This window comes from Phascolarctos cinereus, unplaced genomic scaffold (genome assembly GCF_003287225.1).
Source record: "Phascolarctos cinereus isolate Bilbo 61053 unplaced genomic scaffold, phaCin_HiC Scaffold_726;HRSCAF=1367, whole genome shotgun sequence".
NCBI classification, from domain to species: Eukaryota; Metazoa; Chordata; class Mammalia; order Diprotodontia; family Phascolarctidae; genus Phascolarctos; species Phascolarctos cinereus.
Window position 1 is genome coordinate 318,527,250 of NW_027556098.1, and position 27,049 is coordinate 318,554,298.

General features: G+C 45.0%; 1 protein-coding gene across 5 annotated transcripts in view; it reads right to left on the reverse strand.

Annotated features, from left to right (window-relative positions):
* The window catches only part of LRRC32 (leucine rich repeat containing 32), a 54,298-nt gene that overhangs the window by 20,392 nt on the left and 6,857 nt on the right, over positions 1 to 27,049 (reverse strand). Inside the window, exons 2-4 of one of the 5 annotated variants that reach the window (XM_020989523.2) lie at positions 24,433 to 24,621; positions 16,779 to 16,968; positions 2,635 to 2,725 (exon numbers count right to left, since the gene is read on the reverse strand). In XM_020989523.2, coding sequence (XP_020845182.1) covers positions 2,635 to 2,721 — 87 coding nt within the window. In that variant the 5' untranslated portion in view covers positions 2,722 to 2,725; positions 16,779 to 16,968; positions 24,433 to 24,621. Of the gene's footprint in view, positions 1 to 2,634; positions 3,630 to 16,778; positions 17,029 to 24,432; positions 24,622 to 27,049 lie in introns of those variants that run through there. The other 4 variants (XM_020989524.2, XM_020989522.2, XM_078156928.1 and 1 more) reach the window with 4 other exon arrangements.

The window sequence follows — 27,049 nt, forward strand, 5'->3', positions numbered from 1 at the left end:
CAGTTCATTTTACAGATCAGGAAACTGAGGCAAACAGGGTTAAGTGACTTGTCCAGGGTCACACAGCTAGTAAGTGTCTGAAGCCAGATTTGAAGTCAGGAAGAAGAGTATTCCTGACTCTGAGCACAGTACTCTATGCCCTGTGCCACCTAGCTGCCCCAGAGTCAGGGGGACTTGAATTCAAATACAGCCTCAGACATTTACTAGCTGTGAGACTTTGGGTAAGTCACCTAACCTATGTCCTAAGTTTCCTCATCATTCCCTCAAATGGGGAATAGCATCTACCTCCTAAGTTTGTTGTGAGGATCAGAGGAGTTAATATTTGTAAAGCACCTGGCACAATGTCTGACACATAGTAGAGATATGAATGTATGAATACTAGCTATTATTATTATTATTATTGTCTGTCTGGGGCTAGCCTTGGTTCAGTCTACACCAGGATCAGAACTCTGGGACCAGGGTGAAGGCTTAACTTGGGGCTACTTTGAAGTGACAGAAGGTATCAGAGAAGCCAAATATACTACATAGCACATTGGGTCTTAAGGGGCCTGGATTCCCAAAACCCAGCTCTGCCGTCTATTAGCACTGGAATACAGGTCACCTCCAGCCTCCAGCTTTTTAATGTTCTAGACAGCTATAACCAGTAAACTGTTCTTCATCTGGGGCAAAACTAATTTGGCCACTCCCAGATGCTAGAGCAATGACGTGGTACAGATGATAGAGTGCTGGGCCTGGAGTCAGGAATGTTCCTCTTGAGGACAGTTAGGTGGCACAGTGGCTAGAGCACCAGCCCTGAAGTCAGGAGGACCTGAGTTCAAATCCGGCCTCAGACCAAACACTTGACACTTACTAGCTGTGTGACCCTGGGCAAGTCACTTAAGCCCAAGTGCCTTTAAAAAAAAAAAAGGAGCGTTTCTCTTCCTGAGTTCAAATTCGGTCTCAGACACTTCCTAGCTATGTGACCCTGGGCAAGTTACTTCACCCTGTTTGCCTCAGTTTCCTCATCTATAAAATGAGCTGCAGAAGGAAATATTTATAATATAACATACCTATGCATGTATAGGCACACATATATGTATATACACATATATGTATATGCTTGTATTATATGTATATATACACATGCATGCATCATATATGTGTACATTATGTGTATATATTTGTAATATATGTAATACAAATATAGAGTGTCACTTGCTCAAGGGAGGAAATAGCTTCTAAAAGTATGATCTCTGGCAGTAGAGAAGAGAGCTGACTATAGAGAGTTAGCCCTGGCAATCAAGAATTGAGCTACACAGAGGACCTGCACATCCAGTCCAACTGAGATGGTGTCCCCATCTAGGAGCTTTGGGAGGCAAAGCACACTCTGCTCCTATGGCCCCTTCCTCTGATTGGCTGGTTCCCCTAGAAGCCTCTTTCTTAAGGAAAGTGCCCAGACAGCCCTGTCTTCATTCCTTTTCTGTACAATCCACTCCTGACTCTAAATTTTCTAGACCATGCTCCTCCTGTCCTCCCCCACTCCCCACCTCCAACCAGCATCCTTTTATGTGTTGTCTTCTTTCAATGGAATGAAAGCACCTTGAGGGCAGGAAGTGTCATTTTTCCTCTTGTCCTTGTATTCCCATGTTCTCCGTGCCTACCTGCCATATAATAAGCACTTAATGATTGCTGATGTGGGATCCCTACATGTACGCTCACTCAGTGTACTCTAACTTCATTCTCAGTCTTCCCATAGAGGCTGTGTGTAGAATACACCCAGGCTTTATTGGAGGAATGTTTTGTAGCTACTTTTCTTATCATGCAGCTACTTATTAAATGTTTTTGCTTTGAGCTAATTGTGTTTACTGGCTGAATGTTAATAGGAAGCACACTCTTGGGGACTCCTAAGCTATAGTTTTAGGATACCCCTAGGACCTGTGGGAAGGGCAGCTGCCCTCTGGGCATCCAGCCCAGAAGTGCCATTGAGGAGAGTGGGGCACAAGAATATCATACTTATGAAGCACAGAATAAAGTGGTTGTTAAGTTGCCTATGACTTGGGGGAAGTGGGATAAACGAAGTGGTCAAACCCATGGAAAGGTATTTGTGGGACCTTCAGTTTCAGACATTGGTGTTTAGATAGTTTGGAAGGCAGAAGAAAGGGAAAGCATTTGTTCCCACTTGGGGAGAGGGGTTGCTTACTTCACTCATCTTGAGGCTTCCAAACGGCCCTACAAAATTCTCTATATTTGTAGCAGACACCCCTTGCTGTCTATAGATGGTGCTTACTAGTCTAGGAATCAGAAAAATGGGGTTCCAGGCCTGGCTTTTCCAATGACTAGTTGCCACCAAAGGTCAACTGCTTCACCTTTTTGAGCCTCAGTTCCCAATCTATGCAATAGAGAAAATGCTATTTTCATTCCCTATCTAGAATCACAGAGCTGGAGACCTCAGAAGTCACCTTGTCCAACCTTTACCTGAAGCATGACTGTTACTAGTAATGTCATTAACAGCTGATCATCCAGTCTGTGTTTGGATATTTCCAGGTTTGGAGGAGAGAAAGAGTCCTGAACAAAACCCCTCTTGTTCCCGTTTCACAAGGTTGACCGTTGCCTTTCAAGACAAGAAGGTCTTCTCTCTCAAGGGGACTGTCTTACCATATCACAGGGAGGTTTTTCCAGGGGCCTGTAGGTGGCTTGTCCGAGGTTCACCACAGCCAGGAGAAGCAAGACCCACAGGTTCATGGCTCTGGACAGGGGTGGGAAAGGAATGAGATACACCATCAGATTTTAGAGAATGCATGTAATAATCTATATACACTATCCTCCCAATTGCTTGTACTCAGAATGTCAATCACATCATAGACTCAGATTAAAGATGGTCAGAGCTGGGAAGAGGAAACTTAGAACACAGAGTGCTAGAGCTGGGAAGGAGAACTTAGAACACAATGCTAGAGCTGGGAAGGGGAACTTAGGACACAGAATGCCGGAGCTGGGAAAGGAAGCTTAGAACGCAGAATTCTAGAACTGGGAAGGGGAGCTTAGGACACAGGATGCTAGAGCTGGGAAGGGGAGTTAGAACACAGAATGCTAGGGCTGGGAAGGGTAGCTTAGGACACAGGATGCTAGAGCTGGGAAGGGGAGCTTAGAACACAGAATGCTAGGGCTGGGAAGGGTAGCTTAGAACATAGAATGCTAGGGCTGGGAAGGGGAGCTTAGAACACAGAATGCTAGGGCTGAGAAGGGGAGCTTAGGACACACAGTCTGAGACTTGGAAGAGCCACCTTTGTGATCATCCAGTTATGGTTACAGGGAAGGAAACTCAGACCTGACAACTGGAATGCGACCCAAGGTCAGAGTGAGCCAATACATTAGAATAGACTATGTTTCTGAAGTCAGAGATCCTTTTTTGTTCATCCTTGTAACCCTTCAGAAGCTGAGCATAAGACCTTGTACAGAGTAGGGTCATAAGACATTTGAACTTTTCAGTGTCCCAGGCAATTCTGAATCCCTAAACTGTAGAACAGTTATTCATATTAGGCAGCTAGGTGGTACAGAGTAGATAGAGTACTGGGCCTGAAGTCAGGAAGACCTGAGTTCAAATATGACCTCAGATATCCACTAACTGTATGACCCTGGGTAAGTCATTTAACTTCTGTCTTGGTGCTCTCAACTGCAAGAGGGAGATAATATTAGCATCTACAGGTTGCTGTGAGGATCAAATGAGATAATATTTATAAAATGCTTAGCGCTGTGCCAGGCATGCAGTAGGTGCTATATAAATGCTGATTCCTTTCCTTTTCCCTCCCCTTTCCTGCCTCTGATCTGAATTCCCAAATGGAGTTTCCCACACTGGTGAAATCACAGGTCCAGCTTCTCCTCCAAAATACAGTCACATTCAGAGAAGGAGGGAATTCAGGGGAGGGAAGGACAAGAGTAAGAAGATGATAAATTGTATTTCTCAAGACTAGAGAAATTCACTTCTTCCAGGAAGGCTTTCCTGACTGACCTCACCCCCTTCTGACTACTTCTTTATTCCAGACCCCCTTGGTATTCCCCTCTGCATTCTAAACTTTGTCATCATAAATTTGTTCCTATAATACATTGTCTGCCTTTGGAATTGTTCCATCAGTCCTTGAATTCAGAGACCATTTCTTAATCATCTTTGTTTCTCTCCAAAGGCTGAGCACAAGGCCTTGTATGTAGTAGGTTCATTGAATCCTAAAGACTAGCCAGCCTAGGGTGGCTAGTCCTACTCCATTTTACAAATGAGTAAACTGAGGTTCAGAGATGTCAAGCAACTTCCCTAAGGCCACACAGGTATGGTGTGGGTATGAGAGTGGCAAAGACTGCTCAGTGGCAGAGGCAATGACTTCCACCACACGTCTGAACAGCCCAGGATACAAGGATCAGCATAGAGTAGTAGGTGCTTAATAAATGCTGGCGGAATGGTGAATGAAGAGATGAGATGATGCCAAATTTATACTTATCACTCCAAATGCCCTTCACCAAACTTTTATGAAGTGGGTAACTGGGGTGGGAATCCTGGCTTTGCCACTTAATATTTTAGCATTGTAGCCTTGGGAAGCTGCCGATGCAACATGGACAAGTACTGCCAGAAACACCTCGGATTCATCGCGCGTTTGATTTTTAATGTGCATTCAGAAACCTTTTACCACTGCCAAATTTTTCATGACCCCATATGGGGTCAGACCCACAGTTTAAGAAGTGCTGCAAAGGATCCATGGGGACAGCTAGGTGGCAAAGTGGTAGAGTACTAGACTGGAGTTACAAAGACCCCTCTTTGGAGTTCAAATCCAGCCTGAGACGCTTACTAGTTGTGTGATCCTGGGCAAGTCACTTAACCCTGTTTCTCTCAATTTCCTCATCTATAAAATGAGTTGAAGAAGGAAATGGCAAACCTCTCCAATATCTCTACCAAGAAAACTGCAAATGGGATCATGAAAAGTCAGACGTGACTGAAACAATTGAAAAACGACAACAAAGGAGCCATGATATAGTCAGGGAGTACCTTCAATCTTGGAAGATACATACGCCAAGTAACCGAGCTGCCTGGACTGGCTAGCCTATATCCCTGCTAGTTCTGGCATTCTATGCTCTAAGGTTCATCTCGGCACTAACATTCTGTGTTCTAACGTCCTGTCCAGCTCTAGCATTTCCTTTCACAAATGAATGAGAAACCATCGATTTGGTGCTTACTATGTACAGAACACATAGAGAAAAGTAAACAGTCTCTGCTCTCCAGGAGCTCACATTCTAATTTGCTGTTGCTCAGTCAGGTCCAACTCTTCCTGACCCCATTTGTGGGGTTTTTTGGCACAGATACAGGAGCAGTTTGCCATTTCCTTCTCCAACTCATTTTATAGGTGAGAAAACTGAGGCAAACAGGGTTAAGTGACTTGCCCAGAGTCACACAGCTAGGAAGCGTCTGAGGCCAGATTTGAACTCAGGTCTTCCTGAATCCAGACCCATCACTCTATCCACTGCACCACCTACCTGCCCTACGTTTAGAGGAGACAACACATGCAGTAGATTTCAGCTAAAAGTCAAATGTAAGGGGCTTATGTGTCAGTGAAGCAGATGGTGATGCATCTTCTGTAATAGCATTTCCACTGCCAAAACCCTATCCATTTTCTGATGTCGAGGCATTTGACAGGGCTGAGGATTTTGGGGGTGAGAACTCTCTTTTCTGGATTCTTCAGTCACTGTGGCTGCAGAAGCAGTTTCCAGAAGTCCTCTCTCCTGGATTGGCTTCTGGGATGATGGTAGTTAGGGCTGAGCTTGGTATAGGGCCACTAATCTGGAAGGTGATCCACCTCCTGGGCTCCTAGGCTTACCTACCCTTCGGTGCTAGGTGGTCAGCAGCTGGTTTTGGTGGTGTCAAGGAAGGTGGGCCCCTTCTCCACAGTGACCACTCCTCTCAACGATGACCATGGGACATGGCTGAAAGTAGTAGGGCTAGTGGCCTGGGGGAAACTGATATTCCCAAGGCTCTTGGATTCAGGGTCCTAGGCTATTTCCTGGTCTGATGACAGGTGGGCGTCAAGGTGATGGCAGAGGTCTGACTTGCCTGGTACCTGCTGTCTCCTGTCTCTCCCTGGTGCTTTGCTAGGCTCACCGTTGCCCCATCTTCCTCAATCCCTTCCAGATGCTCTGTAGCCCCTCACAGATCTGACATTCAGTGGCTGGTTGGATGAATTCAAAGCCCCAGAGTGATACAGAATCATGCTCCCATCCCAACCTCAGTGTATATGTTCTCTGGGGCTTCCCAGACAAAATCATCTTCAAACCTATGGCCAGATGTATGGGAAGTTGGGATTACTCAACAGAAGTTGACATTGGAGAAGCTAACATCCCCTGCCCTGCCCTTCTTACACTCTCCTTCCACAGGGGCCTTAAGTGGGGGCCCCTTGACCTCATGGGCTTGGATCCTGGAGCAGGATGGTACCTTGTGCAGGCCCCAAGAAGCTTTCTTTCCCCACAGTAGTTCCTGCAGCCCTCCCTGGCCCTGTTCTCCCTGTCCTCCAGAATCCCTCCTCTCACTTCCTCCCTCTAGGGACCTGTTATATAAAGGCTCCTTGGCCTTTGAAACGTGGGTTCTTCCCTATTGTTTGGGCAGCTCCCAGGCCAAGTTTAGTCAGGAAGTCCCATTGTCAAGGCAGAGCTCAGTGCCCTGGCATTGTATAAAGCAAGGGCGGCTCTGCCTCTCACTTATGCTGGGGCTGTTTGCTCAACCTTAGTCAGGAAGGCTGGACCCCTCTCCAGCTCCCAACTTCTAGGCCTTAGGGGAAGACAGGAAGCTTGAGAAAGGGGGATAGGTGGGGCAGAGTGACATTAGACTGGATTTTTTGGCAGAGCTAGAGGGGACTTTGAAGCACAGAATGTTATTGAGCTAAAGTATAGATAACTTCAAAAGAATCCTCAGACTGTGTACTCTGACACCTGTCCAAATCATCAATCATTCATTAAGTGCTTACTATGTGCCTGTCTCTGTGCTAAGTATTGAAGAAACAAAGAAAGTCAAAATGGCACCTACCCATGAAAAGCTTACATTCTAATGTATATGTATATATGAAGCAGCCAGGTTGCTCAGTGGATAGAGCACTGGACCTAGAGTCAGGAAGACCTGAGTTCAAATCTAGCCTCTGACACTTATTAGCTGTGTGACCCTGGGCAAGTCACTTAACCTCTATTTGCCTGAATGTACTGGAGAATGAAATGGCAAACTGCTCCAGCATCTTTATCAAGAAAACCACATGGACAATATTGGCATGCTATCTATCATCCACAGGGTCAGGGAGAGTCGGACACAGTGAACAGCAGACGTCATATATAAATTGGTGCATACATCGATAAATACGAGTAGACAAAGGTTGACTTGGAGGGAAAATGCTAGCTGCTAGGAGGGCTGGGCAAGGCCTTCTGGAGGAAGAGACACTTGAGCTGTCTTAAAGGAAGCCAGGGTTTCCAACAGTCTAAGGTAAAGAGGAAGGGCATTCCAGGCATGGAGTACAGCTAAGGCAAAGGTGCAGAGATGGGTTTAATGATGTTGCCAGTGAATACCCATTTGGTTTCTGCTTCAAGTTTTCCAGTGATGGGGAAGTCTCACCTTCCCCCCACTCAACCCACCACCCCCAACTGTTTTGGACAGCTCTTATTGTTAGGTAGTTTTTTCCTTATGTTAAACCAAAATCTGCCACTTTTTAACCTGCTGATCCTAGCAGTCTCTGCTCAAAGCAGAACAAAGCAATTTCTCTTCCAGGCAGCCTTGAAGTCAATGAACACAGTGAGCAGGTGTTGAGGTCATTCCCAAATCCTTGCAGGGATGAATGGTTTCCATATCTGTCAGCATCCTGGTCACCCCTCTCTGAACAGGCTTCAGCTTAGCAACATCTCTCCTAAAATCTGGTTCCAGAAATGAACATGATACTCCAAGTATAGTCTAGCCAGAGCGGTAGACATAGGCCTATCATCACCTCCCTCATTCTGAAGACTAGCCTTCTATTTATGTATCCAAATAGTTATCTTTTATTTGAAAAGCAGACTGGGTGGGGCAGTGGACAGAGCACCTGAGACTGAAGTCAGGAAGAGCTGAATCCTTATCTGGTCTCAGATATTTATTAGATCTATGACCCTGAGCAAGTCACTTAACTTCTGTCTGCCTCAATTTTCTCATCTGTGAAAAGGGGATGATAATAGCATCTACCTCACAGGGTTGCTGCAATGATCAAATGAGATAACATTTGAAAAGTGTTTGGCACTGTGCCTAGAAGATAGTAGGTGCTATATAAATGCTTATTTCCTTCCTTCCTTATGATACTGTTGACTGACATTAAGCTTGCAGTCCATTAAAACCCTCAAATCTTTTTCACATGAACTCTTTTCTAGCTCTGCCTTCCTGGTCAAGTAGCTGTTTGTAGTTTGTTGTTTTTTTAACTCCACTGCAAGAATTTACATTTATCTTTATGAAATGTAAGAGCTTGGAAGAAACTTAGAGACCATCCAGTCCAATTTCACAAGTGAGGAAACTGAGACCCAGAGAGGTGAGGCGATTTGGCCAAGGCCACAAAGCAAGTCCCAGGTACTGCCAGGACCAGAAAGGCCAGGACAGTTGGCATAGATGCAAGCCGAGAGGAAATGGGGTCAGTGTCTACAAAGGCAGGTAGATGGTACAGGCAGAGAACCACAGTGGATAGAGATTTGGTAGGGATATAAAGCCCTGGGCATTTGGAACAACCCAGAAGAGGAATGATGGAGATATGAGGGAACCTAGAGGTGTTTGGGTCCAACTCCTTTATTTGATTGATGAAGAAACAGGCTCAGAAGGGAAGGGGCCCACCCAAGACCAAAAAGGTGTGTCAGGGGCAAAGTCCAGGACTGAGCCCAGGGATCTATGCTAAGGGGTTTAGTTGTGGTCTATCAAGCTGTACCCAAATGGTTTTCCTGACCTCTCTCTCTTCTGCTTGCAATTACCTTGCCCTAAGTGGGTTCTGTTCCTTTACCAGCTCTGTTCCAGCTTGGGGGGTCATAGTAGAAAGAGCAAGTTTTACATAGATTTGCTGTCATGGTTCAGTTGTCCAACTCTTTGTGACCTCATTTGGGGGTTTTCTTGGCAAGGATTCTAGAGTGGTTTGTCATTTCCTTCTCCAGCTCATTTTACAGATGAGGAAACTGAGGTAAATAGGGTTAAGTGACTTGCCCAGGGTCACACAGCTAGTAAGTGTCTGAGACTAGATTGGAATTCAGTTCCTCCTGACTCCTGGGTCATTGCTCTATCCATACTATACCACCTGGCTGCCCTGAAAACTAAATTTAGAGGGACAAAGTGAAATAAGTGGTGAAACCAGAACTTGAACTTGGGTCTCCCTGAGCCAAGTATTGATTGATTGACTAGAGAATGAGGTAGGATAGACTTTAAACAAGTCATCTGGACTGTCTGGGCTTCAGTTTACCTCTCAGTAGAATAGACATTAGACTAGATCTCTGGTCACATCTAGTCTCTCTCAGCTTTGACATTCTGTTTTAACACCCCTTCTAGGTTTGACATGCTGTGTCTTAAGGTCTGTTCCAGTTCAGACATCCTATGTGTTGTGTTCTACATTTGTTCTTCATTCTCTTCTAGCTCTAACATTCTACTCTGTGATCTACATTCTGCGTTCTAAGGTCTGTTATAGCTCAGATTGTCTTTTAAGGTCTCTTCTAACTCTGACAGTCTATGTCCTAAGGTCCCTTTTATTTATGACAATCTCTGTTCTCTGATATAGCTTTCAATGTTCTATGATCTCTCCCCCACCCCAGTTCTAACATTTTGTGTTCTGAGGTTTCTTCTGGCTCTGAAAGTCTGTGTTCTGTGCTCTAACTTTCTATATCTTGTGCTCCTTCCAAACTCTGACAGTCTGGATTGTGAGGATTCTTCTAGCTCTGACAATCTGAGGTTCAAGGTCCCTTCAATAAGTGAGTTATGCTTGTGTCCACATACACAATCTCCTTGTTGTGGGTGGAATGCTAAGGAGGGGATAGGAAGGGATGCACCAACTGCAGCATGGAAGTGTTCCCACTTAACTTTGGGTGGTATTCTCCCCAACGCCAGATTTCCATGTGACTGTAGAGAAAAGTCCTCTCCCTTTCCTTATTTCTCCCACTGAAGGAAATGACAACAAGGACAATGAATATAATTTCTTACACTTACATAATAAGGTTTTGACCTTTGTGATGGGCTTTCCTGTACCATCTGAGCTTCACTACAATTTCAGGAAGTGACTAGAGAAGATGTTATTAGTTCCATTTTATGGATGAGGATACCAAGACCAGGGAAGTGATTTGCCTAAGGTCACACAGCAAACTCAGGCCCTAGATGGGACTACAATGTAGGGGTCTTTCAGATGGATGTCTGGATATCTACCCTTCTCAGCCTGGCCATCACACCTTCTTCCCCAATCCCCTCCCAACCTGCAACCATTGAGAGAACCCAACAGATTATATACATGGGCAGAGTAGACTTCTACCAACTCAACGTCATTTTAGATCCACTGGAAATAGACTCCCCATCTCCCTGAATATAAAAAGAAGTAACAGCATGTGAGCCAGAGTAATAGGGTGGAGAGAGGGAATTGACTTGGAGTTAGGGAGGCTTAGGTTGTGTCTTACCTCAAACACTAGCCGTGCAACCATAAGCAAGTCACTTAACCTAGCCCAGCCTCAGTTTCTTATACATAAAAGTGGGGATAATAAGAGGCACTAAGCTAGGCTACAATACAACGACAAAAAGTTAATAGACCCAGCCCTCAAGGCACTTATAGTCTATAGGAGGTGGGGGTGGGATAAGTGCACAGATGAGAAAATAAAAAGTAATTTTAGGGCTACAGGGAAGAATACTTGAACAAAGCTAGGTGGGAATGAGAAATAAATGAGAAGCTCTTTATCAGTCATAAAGCACTATAAATGTGAGCTATTATGATGATGATGGCTGGCATACAGCAAAGAGCTAAGGCAATTAGGGGTCAGGTCCCAACATCGCTAGATGACCTTGAACAATTAAGTCCCTTCTCCTTTCTGGGACCTCAGTTTACTCAATCTGTTGCAATGGGGCTCTAAGGAGATAGTGGACATAAACAGTTTAAAAACAAAACAAAGCAAAACTGTTAACAATTTACAACCAAACAGGACGAAGAAAGAATGAAGCCAAGAAGCTGTTATCAGCCCCTGCCTTGCTGGGGCAGCCTGGCTCTGAGGAGCCCTATCTGACACACAGGAGACTGACTCATCAGGTTGGCAACCAACCTGCTGGGGCCATCCTCTACTGCCTGGGGCTGCATAGCTTTTGTGGTGGGGGGTGGGGGGAGGAGAGAGAAATAGAGGTGGGACTGGAGGGGTTGTTTTTCAAGGTCCTCACTGGGAACTAAGATTGAGCTGGAAGGGGCCTTATTGCAAGATAACAGCTAGTAAATCATAAGACCAGGATTTGAACACAGGTCTCCTTACTCCAAATTCCACTCCCCTCTCCACTGAAACTCTCCATGTCCTCTAGCTGCTTCAAGGATCCTAGAAATGTTAGGCCACAAGAACTGGACAATAATCAGTGGAAAAAAACCTGTAGTTGAATCAAATGTTAGTTTAGACACACTTTGTGTAGACAGGGTGGTGGTGGTAGTAGTAGTAATAACAGTAGTAGTGGTGGTGGTAGTAGTAATAGTAGTAGAAATAGTGATAGTAATATAGTAGTAGTGATGGTGGTAGTAGTAGTGGTGGTGGTGGTGGTGGTGGTGGTAGTAGTGATGGTACTAGTAGTAGTAATAGTAGTAGTGGTGGTGATAGTAATAGTGGCAGAAATAGTGATAGTAGTAATAGTAGTGGTGATGGTGATAGTAGTAGTAGTAGTAGTGGTGGTATAGTGATAGTAGCGGTAGTAGTAATAGTGGTGGCAGTTGGTGGTACTGGTAGTAGTGATGGCAGTAGTAGTAGTAATAGTAGTGGTGGTGGTGATAGTAATAGTGGTAGTAGTAAAGTGATAGTAGTAGTAGTAGTAGTAGTGGTAGTTGGTGGTGGTAATAGTAGTAGTAAACATTTATATGGCACTTTAAAGTTTGCAAAGAATTTACATATGTTATTTCATTTGATTCTCACAATCACCCTGGGAGAGTAGTATTCTCATTTTACAAATAAGGAAAGTGAGGTAGAGGCTAGAAGGATCACACAGCTAATAAATGTCTGAGGCAGAATTTGAACTCAGATCTTCCTTACTTCAGGTGCAACAATCTATTGTGCCAACCAGCTTACTTTCTACCTCAACTGAGATTCTATATCAGAGCAGATCTTGAGTCACATAATTGACTGAAACCATACATAACATGTAGAAGATCCCAGGCTGGGCTTATTTTTTGTTGATAATTTAAAAAAAAAACCACACCAAACAACATTTAATTCCACAGAGCACAGCAGCACCTTGCCTCCTAGGGCTCTCCACAAACAAGGGGTCTCACAGGCCTAAGGCAAAAGCAGGTAAGAGTCCTTGAAAGGAGTAACAACAAAGACAACCCTGTTCTAGAATCTGGAATCTCAGAATGCCAAACTTCTAGACTTGGAAACTTAGAACGCCAGAATTCTAGATCAGAGAAGTTAGGGATCCTAGAATTTTAGAATCTCAGAGCTAGAAGAGAGGTACAGGTCATACCTAGTCCAAACATCCATACTGAGTCTACAATTTCCCCAATATGTGATCTTCAGCCCCTGTCTAAACATAACCACCAGTGACGTGGAGTGAATTCTGTTTTTTAATTGTTCTTCCTGATATTGAACTGAAATCTTCCCTAAGACTGTAAGGCACCCCCATCTTCCTCCTCCTATGGGAAGTGGATAAAGCAGAAACAAACTTTGCTGTCTCACTTTTTTTTTTAATGGGGGGGGAAGGTGGAGCTGGCCCTGCTGATTACTATCCATCTGGAATAGCAGATGACAGGCAACAAAAATAATAATTAAAAATGTTCAGTTTTATAGTGCTTTAAATTTTAGAAGACACTTTCCTCACAACATCCATCCACTCCAGTCCATCCTCAACTCAGCTGTTAAAAATAATCTCTTTAAAGGGCAGGTCTAATCATGTCTCCTCCCCTATCCCCCCCCCCAAACTCCAGTGGCTCCCAATCACCTCCAGGACTAAACATAAAATCCTCTGTTTGGTGTTCCAAGCCCTTTGTAACACACACACACACACACACACACACACACACACACACACACACACACACACACACACTTCCAGTCCTCTTATATCTTATACCACCACCTCCCTGCCACGTACCCTATGCCATGGTAACACTGGCCACCTTGCTGGTGCTTGAACAATACCCTCCATCTCCTGACTTCTGGGCATTTTCCCTGGCTGTCTCCCATGCCTGGAATGCTCTCCCTCCTCATTTCTACCACTTGGCTTCCTTTAAGTTCCAGCTAAAATTCCAACTTCTCGTTGTCGAGTCATTTTTCAGTCATGTCCAACTCTTCATGACCCCACTTGGGGTTTTCTTGGCAAAGATACTGGAGTGGTTTGCCATTTCCTACTCCAGATGATTTTAGAGATGAGGAATTGAGGCAAACAGGGTTAAATGACTTGCCCAGGGTCACATAGCCAGTAAATTCTGAAGCCACATTTTAACCCCGGTCTTCCTGACTCCAGGACCAGGGAGCTCCATGCACTTCACCACCTAGCTGCAGCAGTCCTTTCCTGACTAATTCTAATGCCTTCCTTCTATTGATTAGCTCCAGTTTATCCAGTACCCATCCTATTTGGTACACAGTTATTTACAAGTTGTCTCCTCCATTAAACTCCTTAAGGGCAGAGACTTTTACCTTTCTTTGTATCTGTGCTTAGCACAGTGCCTGGTTCATAGTAGGTGCTAAATAAATGCTTATTAACTGACATAGTAAGGGCTTAACAAATGTTTATTAAATCTCATGTATTATATTCTCCATTTTACACATAAGGAAATTGGGGCCCAGGGAGTAGATATGATTCCTTGATGGCCACATAACAGACCTCAGAACTAGACTTCACAATCAGGTCCTCTGATTGCAAGTCCTATGTTTTATCTACTGTACCTCCGTCTAGAAAGTCACCCAGAAAAGAAGGATATTTTGTGTGTATAGACATCACCTGTGATGTCATGGGAAAGTTCTGGCCTCATAGACAGGAGACCTGGGTTTGGAGGGGCCCTGAGAATGTCACTTTCTTTCTCTAAGCCTCAGTTTCCTCATCTGTAAAATGGAGATCACATCACTTGTACTACTGACCTTATGGAAGAAAGCACTTTCTTTACAGCCTTTTTTTTTTTGTATTCTTGTTACCCCTTGTTCTAGGAGCCTGGGGATATGGGTCTGATGCACAGCTTAGCTGTGTGGCCTCCTGCAAATCATTATCCCTTTTTTGAGGCTCCTCACCTGTAACCCCCAGAATCCTAGGAGAGGCCTAACGGCCAGGTACAATAAGTAGCTCTTTTTATTCAAAAAGTGTTCTTACCTTACATAATTCTTTTTCAGTGGGGATAATCAATGGAGGCCCACCCTACACTGGACAATAGCTCTCTGCCTTTCTCACTTTCCTACCTCAAAAGAAAAACTGGGCTAATACAATCCAATTAACATTAAGTAAGTACCTCTAGGTTACTTGCCAGGCCCAGTGTGGTTGGTGGTGGTAGGGGCGGGAGGAAGAGATGAAAGAAACCTTCCCTGTCCTCCAGAAGTTTACAATTCATTGGGAGGTAAGCTAGAGACACACACAAAAATTACAATAGGAGGGAGAAAGAGAGAACAAAGGTCTACTGAAGATTCAGAAGTGAAGCAGATAATGTATGTATTGGTCTTTGGTCCAAATAGGCTTCCTATTGGGGATGGACTGAATTCTGAGTCAAGTTAACCAGCTTTTAAGGAGCACTTCCTGTGTGCTGGGCTCTCTTTGAAGCAGTGGAGAAAGGCAAAACAGACTCTGACTTCCAGGAGCTTCTATTCTAACAGGAGAGACAACAGGTAAATAACCAGGTATAAACACGAAATAGAACTAGTAGATGGAAGGCACTGTCAGAGGGGGAAGGCATTTGCAGCTGGGAATGGGGCAGGGAAAGGCCTCCTGCAGAAGGCAGGCTTTGAACTGAGTCTTGAAGGAAGCCAGGGAAATGAAAAGGGGGGCAAAGAGCTAGAGTCTGAACCAGAGGACATGGTGGGGAGAGGGCATTCCAGGAAGAGGAGAAATGTGTGAGCAGGGCACAAGGGTAGGAGAGTAGGGGGCAGTCTGGTCAGGTCATCTCATCTCTGGCTTAGGATGACATAGAGTAGAGTAAAGGGAAGTGAGGCTGAGGAGGTAGGTTGGAACCTGGGTGTGGAGGACCAAGATTGCCAGACTGAGAATGAAGAGTTCAGGGGCAGTAGGCAATGAGGAGTTGAGGTGAAGGTCAGGAAGAGGGAGAGGAAAGAATCCAAGACTCCTAGATTTTGAGCCTGGGAGAGATGGTGGATACCTGAATAGAAACAGGGAAACTGCAAGGACAGGCAGATTTATGGGGAAAGTTCACTTTGAGGGATGTTGATTTTGAGGTGCTAGTGGGACATCCAGGAAGAGATGTTCATAGACAGATGGAGACCCAGCTCCGGGGAGTGGTCAGAGCTGAAGATACATATAGAGAGAGTGACCCTAGAGACCGGCTCAAGAGAGTAGTAAAGGATGGAGGTATTGGGGAGGGGGTCACAGATGAGGCTGGGGAGGAGAGTATAGAAAGAGAAGGCCCAGGACAGGCTTTGGGGTACCGGGTAATTTATCTTCTTTCCAAGGTTCAGTACAGGATAAGAGAGGTGGGGCCACTGATCCATCCACCAATTCGGCAATGGGCGGGGGGTCTGCCTTGGGGAGGACTTGGAGGTTAACTCGTCTCATGACGTTGTCTGCCTGGACAAATCACTTGCCCTCCCCGGACCTCAGATTCCCCATGTATAAAACGAGGGGGCTGGACCAAATGACTTTTAAGTTTCCTCCAGCTCTAAAATTCTACATTTTAAGTTCTTGTCTAGCTCTGAGAGTTCCCTTTCCAGCCCACAGTCCCCAGGCATCACAGATCTTGCTTCCAACCCACCTCCATTCACCTGCTCCAGGGTCACGTGCCTCGGCCACCTAGATCAGGTTCCCTGCGATGAAATCTGGGTACCTTACCCTCATCAAACCCAAGGGGGCTCTAATTCCGGCCCTTCGCCACCCAACTTTCCCACAGTCTACGGGGGTTAGAAGTGGGTTTCCAACCTGTTTCCCCGGTGAGTTAACAACGAAAGAAAGAACAGAGTTGGCTGGGAAAGGGGTATTACCCACCAGCCCGGGAGAGACTCAGCTCCTCTCCCCGATCTGGGAAGTAGCTTCAGGAATAGTTCTCATTCCCCTTACGATTTACAATTTTAAAAGTACTTCCCCCAACTGCAGCCCAGCTGAAGAAGTGGTCCAGATATCCCCATTTGACAGAGGAGAAAACTGAGGTTTCTAGAAGGAAAGTGACCGGTCCAAGATCACTTGGAGAGTCAGTGTTTCTGAACCTGGGCCTTCAGACTCCAGTGGCAATTGCTCACTATCCCCCTCCCCACTCACCCGGCCGTCCCGAAAAAAGCGCAAGGGTTTCGAGCCCGTGTTGTAGGTTTCAGAAGCCCGATTGCCTCTTCTCACCGTTTGGGATTACAAGGTCTGAGGGAGACGGGAGGTGGGGGGGCGCTGGGGAAGGGAGGAAAAGGGTCCTAGGGAGACCCCGTTGCGAGCTTACCTTACTCAGCAGGGGCGCCGTTTGTCTTCCCGAAACCCTGCGCTCATCTTGCCCCGACGTTATTAGGGCTCCGGGCCGTCTGTCTTCTCCCCAGCCCTCCCTTCCTCACTTCGGGGAACCCTCTGAGCATCACTCCCCTCGCAGAGCCAGGCTTTAGAGCGAGCAGACGGGTTACAAGAAAACCGGGACCCTGGAGAGGAGCAGTCAGTAATCCCGATTTGGGACAACTTCTGCTTTAAATTACGTCCCTAGTATCTCAGCCACATCCCCCTCCCTCCCTTTCCCCCTCCCCCGCCCTGAGAGCGCTCTGGGTCCTAGAGGGGGAGGCGTTCAGGGAAATGCGCGTGACTCTGTTTCTCTGGGGGGCAGCCAGAACCTGAATCATCTTCCTCTCGTGGGTGTGAGTTAGTGCTGGGCTGCAGGCCTTGAGGAGGGGGGCGGAAGGCAGGGAGATATTAAGGGGAGGGATATACAGCGGAGGAAGACTGGTCTGAAGTAAAGCGAATTGGATCTGAGATCCATCTGGCCCCGGTTCTGGCTGACAAGTACCACCGTAAGCAAAGCACATTCTCTTGGTCTCATTTCTCTATAACAATGAAGGGTTTGGATGAATGTTAAGGTCTCTCTCAGAGCTGACGTTCTATGATTCTGTAATTCTTACTGTGTATACAACCCTGAGAAAGACTTCCAGTGATCTCTGGTCTCCTTGCTGTTATTTCCACAAAAATTCTCCATTTCCTGACTCTGCATTTTCACTGGCCTGGGATGCTCCTGACCTCTCTGACTTCTAAGTTTCAGCTAAAATCTCGCCCTCTACGAGAAAGCCCTCCCTGATCCTCCTTAATATTAATGCCTTCCCTCTGATTTCTAAGTTATTCTAGATAGCTAAGCAGGTAGATGGACTGATTGATACATCAGGTAGATGAATGATAGATAGATATGTTGTTGTTTAATTGTGTCTGACTCTTTTCAACCTTATTTGGGATTTTCTTGGCAAAGATACTGGAGTGGTTTGCCATTCCCTTCTCCAACCTCATTTTACAGATGAGGAAACAGAGGCAAAGAGTTAAGTGACTTGCCTAGTGTCACATAGCTCCTGAGTATGATTTGAACTCAAGGAGAAGAGTCTTCCTGACTTCAGTCCCAGTACTCTATCCACTTCACCACCTAGACATAGCTTGTTTGTCCATAGTCATATTTGCATGTTGTCTCTCTCATTAGATTGTAAGGTCCCTTAAGGGCAGGGCTGTTTCTGCCTTCCTTTGAATCCCCAGCACAGCAGGGATACTGTTAAGTATCAGCTTTACACAGTGCCTAGCACAGGATGGTCGTTTAATGTTTGTTGACTTACTTCCCCTTTCTGAACCCCAGTTTCTTCAAGTGCACAAGAAGGTTGGCCTATATAACCTAAGAGGTCCTATCCGGCTCAGACATTCGGTGTTCCTGTGGCAGAGAGCAAAAAAGAATCCTCGACACTCACTCCCATGAGTGCATCGGACTGGATGTTGGCAAGAGCAGTCTGGTAGGGTGGGATGGGATGAGAACTTCCAGCATGGGGGAAGGCAAAGAGGATAAAAGGAGAAATCCTCAAAGGCCACTTCAAATGGGCTGTTTCCTATAGGTGGTGGGCTTTGTAAAATACCTTCTTCTTCTTCTTCTTCTTCTTCTTCTTCTTCTTTTCTTCTTCTTCTTCTTCTTCTTTCTTCTTCTTCTTCTTCTTCTTCTTCTTCTTCTGCTTCTGCTTCTGCTTCTTTTTCTTCTTCTTCTGTGTGTGTGTGTGTGTGTGTGTGTAAGACAGAAAGACAGACAGATACATAGATGGAGGGATAGATAGATGATGGAGGGAGGGAGAGGTAGATACAGGGATGGAAAGAGAGATAGAGGGAGGGAAGGATAAAGGGAAGGATAGATAGATAGATAGATAGATAGATAGATAGATAGATAGATAGATAGATAGATAGATAGATAGATAGATAGATGGCTAGATCTCAATCTTTTGAGGATTGTATTTTTCTGGGATGGAAATGTTAGAAGCAGAAGCAGCTTAAAGATCTTGTAGGTTCCAATGTTACTCATTTTACAATTGGGGAAAGTGAATGGAGCCCAGAGTGAGGAAGTAGCTATTCCAAATTAATGAGCCAGGATTCAAAGTTGGTTCTCCTGACATATAGTTAAGTGCCCTTCATTCTACAGACCTAGAAAGCGAGAAATACAACATAAAATACCAGTCAATCTACCCTAAAGCCAAATGAGGAATACAGAAGAAGAGGTCTGTGGAGCTCAGAGAAGGGAGAGATCAGGCAATGCTTCCTGGAAAAGGCTGCCTAGGAAAGGCTAAGGAAGCAGAGCTGGCAGGGATCCCAAGATACCATCCTCCAGTCCAACGTCATTATTTTATTGACAAGGAAATTGAGGATAGCAGCTTCTGTCTGACTCCAAGCCCCGGTATCCCTCCACTACCTCACACTACCTCCCAATCATAGAATAGTAGAATTTCAAACTTGGAAGGGACCTTAGAACTCACTTAATGCAATTCCCTGTACGATGCAAAACATCCCTGACAAGGATTCAGTATCTATTTGGATAGCTCATGTAACAGTTAGCTCATTACAGTGGAAAATGAGCTGGATTTAAGGTCAAGTGACTTGATTTCAAATCTTGACTCTGATACTAACTGTTCAGCCATGCACAAGTTGCTTACTTCCTCTGATCTTCACTCTCCTCATCTGCATAATGGGGGAAAACAACTCTACTTCCCGGGATTACTGTAAGAAAACTGCTTTTCAAATGTTAAATATATATGTGTATATGTGTGTGTGTTATATTATATATTATATACACACACATATACATATATACACACACACATTTGTGTATACATATATTATAATATACAGAGTATTACCTCCTGAGGCAGCCCATCACATTGTACATCAGCTCTAATTGATAAGAAGTTGTTTTCTTTTGAGTTAAGATAGGTCTCCTGGCAACTTCTCAACCACTTCCTAGAGCCAATAATCACAAGTGTTGGCTGATATTTGGACCAGTAGATATCCTTTAGAGACATGCTAATAAATCAATTTTGAAAAGGAATGGATCTAGAGAGATCTGGGCTTACCAGTGGGAAGAAGTCAACCCACTTTATACCTTTACTATCCCATAAAGTCTTTGGACACTGTCATCCCTTAACAAGCATTCCCCAGGTCCAGACAGCACTCTCACTTCTGAGCCAAGGGTATCAATTCTAATCTACCCACCTAAATAGAAACAGACCAGATCTCAAGAAATAGTATGCTCCATCCCCTTGCCTTTGCACAGAATCACACATTTAAACCATACCAACCAGGTATACACTTCCCTGTAAATACTTTCATGAATCTGAGGTCTCACTAACATGATTAAACCTCTACCCCCCCAAATAGTATCACCTCCTGACCTTTCTCATCCCATATGATTTTTGTCCAAGTCCTCTTGGAAATGGAAGGGGGCAGTTCAAAGCATGGGGGGGGGTCCACCCTTCATCTACATCTCTTGGCATGTAATAGATAGCAATGGGACATGGAAGCCTCACTCCTGATAACAAATAATATTCTAAAGTGCCCTTGATTCCATCTAGTGACATTGAACTCTGACCATTCCCCTGATACTGCCCTGCCCCCAATCTCCACCGTAGTAAAAGAGCTTCCTTCATGAGTTGCTGCGGTCAGACAATCCATGCTTTGGTTACCAGCTATTTGAGGATAAACCTCCCAAGCCCTCAACTATGCTGCTCCTCAGACAACAGACCCAATGGCCATTGCCAGACCCCATCCTGGAGCCTTTCCAGATGGGCAGGACCCATAAAAGCCTCCATTCTGTTGGCACAGCCTTTAAGAGGCCAAGATCACCTTCATTTTGCAATGAGTACTATAGGGAGGACTTCACTAGAGGAGCACAGTCTAATTAAGAGCAAGAATTCCCTACAGAGGAGAGTCAATGGCTTCTTGCAAATCTATCTTATTGCTCACAGAATCAATCAGAAACTCTCAGAGTTGGAAGGGATCTTGGAGGACAGTGGTCCAACTCATACCTGAATAGCAATCCCTGCTATAACCTACAACCTTGCCAAGTGATCCCAGAGCCTTGGGTTACAGACCTACAGAGATGCAGCCAATCCTCCTTTTGGATAGCTCGGTGATGAAGAGGTTGACCATCCCCGCTCCCCGATCTTAACATCAAGTTGATTCAGTCAGTACTACAGCTGCATTTCTCTAATGGTTAAGAGATTTTTTTTCTCCCTGAGGGCAGTGCTTATTTAAGCACAGTGCACTACATAGAGTAGGCAGTTAACAAGGGTTTCTATAACAGGGTTAGATCCCTTTTCCAGGGGCATAGAAATATTCTGACTTTCTTTTATTTGCTCCCAAGCAACTTTGTGTGAAGTCTGAGAGAGTCTCTTATTTTAGGATGGTGGCTTTGGGAAAGAGATTATAAAAATCTTCCTCTTCTTTAAATGGCACAATGGACAGATCATTGCTGAGCCTGGAGTCAGGAAGATCGGAGTTCAAATTTGACCTCAGATGCTTACTAGCTGTGTAACCCTGGAGAAGTCAGTTAACCCTGTTTGCCTCCATTTCTTCAACTGTAAAATGGGATAACAACAGCATCTGCTTCCCAGGGTTGTTGCAAGGATCCAATGAGATAATATTTATAAAGTGCTTAGCACAGTGCCTGGCACAGGTTTAGTTTTGTCCAACTCTTCATGACTCCATGCACCATAGCATGCCAATGCTTCATTTTCTTGGCAAAGATTCTAGAGTGGTTTGCCATTTCCAGACAAACAGAGGTTGTGACTTGCCCAGGGTCCCACTCCTAGGAAGTGTTTGAGACCAGATTTGAACTCAGGTCTTCCTGACTCCAGGCCCAGCACTCTATCCATCATGCCACCTACCTGCCCATATATACACATACATGCATACTTGCGAACATGTAATATAAACATATATACACAGATACACATACAAATACATGGTCATATATACATACATACATGTACAGATATACACAGATATATGCACAGATACATATCCAAGTACATATATATAAATGTATACATGCATCATATAGAAATGCAAGCATAATTTACCCTCTCTCTTTTGCCTCCTTTCTGAATTCTAGCCATCCATCAAAATTCAGTTCCAGTCTCCCATCCAGCTCACTGGTGCATAAAAGACAGCTTAGTATGGGGTCAATAAACTCAGTCAGTCAGCAAACATTCACTAAGTGGCTCCTATGCACCAGGCACTGTACTAAGCGCTATTGGAAAGAATACTGGGCCTGGAAGTCAGAGGGCCTAGACCAGGGGGGCCCTCTAGGTCCTCAAGTGTGGCCCTTGGACTGATCCAAGCTTCACAAAACACCCGGATTTGTTCTGTGAAGCTCATATTCAGTCCAAGGGCCACACTTGACAACCTAGAGAGCCACATGTGGCCTCAAGGTCACAGGTTTCCCACCCCTGATAGACCCTAATTCCAATGCCAACGCGTTAACTATATGACCTTTGGCGAGTCATTTCCCTTGCCTATACTTCAGTTTCCTCATCTGTAATTTGGGAATCATATCCCTATTTCCCCACCCCACCCCCAATGATTAGCACTTTCTCCCTCTCAATATTGCCCTGTATACACTCTTTACTTTCTTATTTATGTATTGAGTTCCTAAATCTGGATGTAAGCTCCTCAAAGGAGCAGGAACTATTCAGTTCTGTCTTTCTATCACCAGCTACTAGTATCATGGCTCTTGTAGAGAAGGTGCTTTGAAAACGCAGCTAGGTGGACAAAGAGTACTGGATCTAGAGCAGGAAGATCTGAGTTCAAGTCCAACCTATGACATTTACTAGTTGTGTGGTCCTGAGCAAGTTACTTAACTGCTTTCAGCCTCAGTTTCCTCAGCTGTAAAATAAGGATATGATAGCACCTACCTCCCAAGGTTGTGAGGATAAAATGGACTAATGATAAAAGAATGAATGAATGAATAAGCAAATAAGTGGATAGATAAATAAATGAAAATAAGATAACAGAATAACCTTGCAAAAGTATTATGTAAATGTTATTTCACTGACAATATTAAAAAGTCTGTTCAAATGTATTGAAGTGAATAATCCTTATACTCCCTCCTTCATGGGTGGTTCTAAGGAAAGTACTTTGTACTTATTATTTTCTTCAGAAACACTCCTTGAGCCGCCAAACCTGCTGTCTCACTTCCTTTTGCACCAAGGTCAGCATCACATCATTTTCTGCTTAACCTCTTTCTGAGTGTTTCCTGTGTGGGGGTCGTGTGTCCCCTATCAGCCTATAACTCAGGTCTTCCTGACTCCAGGTCTCGCCGGCCTCAGGGCAGGTCAGAGGATCACATATTTAGAGACGGTAGGGGCTTCAGGGGTCATTGAGAAGACCCTCTCATTTTACAGTCCAGCATTCTGTGTATTGCCCTGCATGACTTCTGGCTCCCCAACAATGCTGAACAGAGGAGTGACAACATAGTAGAAAGGAAAGAAAGTGAAGGAAAAAGAGCACTCTCTCTGATTTGGGAATCAGAAAACCTGGGTTTGAGTCTTGGACCTACTACTTATTATTTGTGTGACCTTACACAAGTCACCTATCTTCTGGCTTGGTATCTTTCTTGTGGTTTGGCCACAAGGCCCTCATTTTCATTACCCTGGGTGTTCAACAAGACAATGCTTGTTGAACAAGTGAGGGACTTCAAACCTGTCTCTTCTCAGCCCGCTGTCACTGACCTGCTATGAGGCTTTGAATAAGTCATTGCCCCAATCTGAATCTGTGTCCTTTTCTGTAAAAAAAAAACTGAACTACAGAACCTCTAAGGGTTCCTTCTAGCCCAGAGAGCCCACACTGATCTTTCCAGACTGATGAGGTTTTGTCTTTTTTTTTTTTTAGGCCACTTTCTCTGAGCCCTCTCTGACTCCCAGACCCTAAGACATCAGAGCAAGGAGAGACTCAGAACTGGAAAAGATTTACAACAAAATGCCAGAGTTCCATATCCTTCAAGCTTAATAAATGTGTGTTGAATTGAATGGAACTAAATTGAATTAAAGGTAGAACAATGAATGCTAGGGTTAGTGGGGTCATTAAAAAAAAATCAAGTCCAAACCTCATTCCATAAATAGAAAACTAAGGTCTGAGAAGGGAAGTGAGTTTTCCAAAGTCAAGCAGTGAGCTGGTCAAATCAGGCAGTCAAGAAGCACTTAGTAAGTGCCTATTATGCGCCAGATATCGTGCTGGGGATACAAAGAAAGAGAAAAAAAAAAAACAAAGCACTGCCTGAGCCCTAAATGTGCTCACGGTCTAGAGACGAATGCCGTTTTAGAAGTGGGAATAATTCTAGTCCCGCCATTCCCAGGAAATGAAGGTGGGCAGAGGCAGTGTCAGGAGGGCAGAGGACAGAGAAAGGAGGCAAGGGAGAGGAAGGCAGAGCCCTGAGCCTGGAGACACAAGACCTAAGTTCAAACCCCTGCTCCGACTTAGCTCCTCTGCGACCAATCAGGCAAACCATTTCATCTGTCAAGTGGGGTATTAGGCTGAATGACGTCTGATTCCCTTCTAGCTCTTGATCTAAGACCCAGTGACCTAGAGATCCAGTTCTAACGCTAACTCACCGTGTAAACTCAGGCAAGCTGCTCCCCCTCTCTGGGCCTCAGTTTCCGCATCTGCTGAACATGATGTATGGAGAAGACTGTTTCCTCCTGTTTGACTTGAAGGGATTGGACCAGATGATGCCTGAGGTTTCTTGCAGTTCTGCCTTCTAAATACTGCCCTTGCCTTCCTCCTGGGATTGTTGTCAGGGTCTGAGAAGCAAAAGGAGGAGAGCGTGCTTTTGAAATGTGAGCTCCCGCTCCTCTTCATCTCGAGTTCTCTCAGCATGTCCGACTGGGGTAATCCCCTTCTCCTACCCCCTTCCCTCCTCTCCAGGGGGCCTGTCAGTCAAGCCAGGCCTAGAATCACCTTGCTCGGAGCTGGCATGCAAAGTTCTTCCCGGGCAGGCCCTATCCTCACGGGCGAGCAATGCTGCGGTTAGCCAGGCGCGGGGTTTCCCCTCACTCATCACCCCCAGGGGCTCCCCTGCAGAATGAAACTGAACAAGCAATCAGGCGTGCTCAGTCAGACCCATTGCTGCTCCAAAGTGCATGGCTACGGCGACCCCAAGGAGATGCGCAGAGGTCCGTCCATTTGCTCCGTAGAGTGAGAGAGAGTTGGGCTGTTGGTGGAAATCCCGGTGGAGTGGGAATCAGAAGGCACTGGATATAATCAGGCTCTTCATGACCTTGGGCAAGTCACTTCCCTGTTTTAAGATTTCCTTTCCTCCTCTTGCATCTGACTCTTAAAATCGAGAAGGGGTAGGCTCAGGGATCTTTTTTGCATGTTTCCCAGATTTAAATACTATGGGACTTTTAATTTACCCTCCACATTCACACACTCTGCTGAGCCCAAGGGAAAGTGTATGTTACCGGCAGGGGAGACCCTGGGTCCCAAGGAGCAATCCCCCTTGAGAAAGTGGCCTCATTCACTCTGTTTTCTCCTTTCAGGCAGTATAAGAACATGGCGGTCAGGGTGCTGGTTAGAACGGTAGTTGGGAGAGCCGAGTTCAGATACTCCTGCTCGGAATTCAAATACCCCTACCTACGGGTCATATGCCCTTGGATGGTAAATCACCTAATCTCATAGGATTGTAATAGAGCTGGAAAGAACCTTGCAGAAAGATCACTTTGACTTGGAGTCATCAGAGAACTAGAAATGCCAACTCATTAGCGTTGGTTAGCAGCTCTGACTGAAGTAATGTAATTATGGGAAAGATACACCGTTGTGAGCCTAAATTCCTTCATCTTTAAAATGAGCATAGCACTCAACTTCCTTCGAGGCTCAGCTGGAAATCTTACCTACTACACGAGACTCTTCCCAGGTGCCTCCATCTGCTAGTACCTTCCTCTTAGAGATTACCTTCCATCTATTCTGTATGTATCTTCTATGTAACTAGATACATGTTGTTTACCAGTATTTGAATGTGAGTTCTAGGGGAAGCTAGGTGGTGCAGTAGATGTAGATAGAGCACCCGCCCTGAAGTCAGGAGGACCTGAGTTCAAATTCAGCCCCAGAGCAAACATATGACACTTACTAGCTGTGTGACCTTGGCCAAGTCACTTAATGCCAATTGCTTTAAAAAATGAAAAAAAAATGTGAGTTCTGTGAGGTAGGAACTGGTTTTTTTTTCTTTATTTGTATGCCCAGCATGGCACAGAGTGAGCACTTAATAAACTTTTATTGACTGCCTGACTGACTGATTACCTACCTCATAGGGCTAAAGCAATGTTCATGAAGTGCTTTGAAAACCTTAAAGTTCTGTGTCCATTTCAGCTGCTGCCATGACCACCATCACGTGTAGGTACTATGAAAGGGGTGTGACGGAGTTAGCTCAAACCAGCCTCAGTGAGAATGGTTATGCCTTGGAAACTGAAGAATGCAACACAACAAGGCTTGATTTAGTATTTTGTTGATAATCTATTAATTATTAATGTAGATTTAGCTTAAAAGTGTATTGTACATGATTTTTTTTTTGGATAGCCAATTGTTAAACATTTACTTGTGGCATACCCCTGTACTGTGGCGTAGTGGACAGAGCAGTAGCCCTGAAGCCAGAGGACCTGTGTTCAAGCCTCATTTCTGACACTTACACCCTATTTAAGTTTGCCTCAGTTTTGCCATCTGTAAAATGGAAGCAGTTGGGCTAGATGGCCCTGAGGTCCCTTCCAGCATGGCATCTTTAATCTCTGATTTCCATTGTCATATTGTCTCCATCTACTCCACTCCCCTCATTTCACAGATGAGGAAATTCTGGCTTAGGGCGCTTAGAAGTCTTCCCCAAGGTCACCTAGGAAGGGAGTGACAAAGATAGGTTTTTACTTCATATCTTGTTCTTTCTCCCCCACGTCTCCAGCTGGAATCATCTTAGAGTGGGGGAGCCTCCTCAACAGAGGTAGGAGTTTATAAAGGGAAGGGGGGAGGAATGAGTATTTATACAGCACCTACTATGTGCCAGGCTCTGTGCTGTGTTTTATGAGTATTATCTCCTTTGATACACAGGTAGGTGCTGTTATTCTCTCCATTTTACTGTGGAAGAAAAAAATGACTTGCCCAGGCTCACATGGCTAGTAAGTGTCTGGTTCTAGATTTGAACCTGGGTTTTCCTGCTGTTGTTGTTCAGTTGTTTCAGTCCCATCC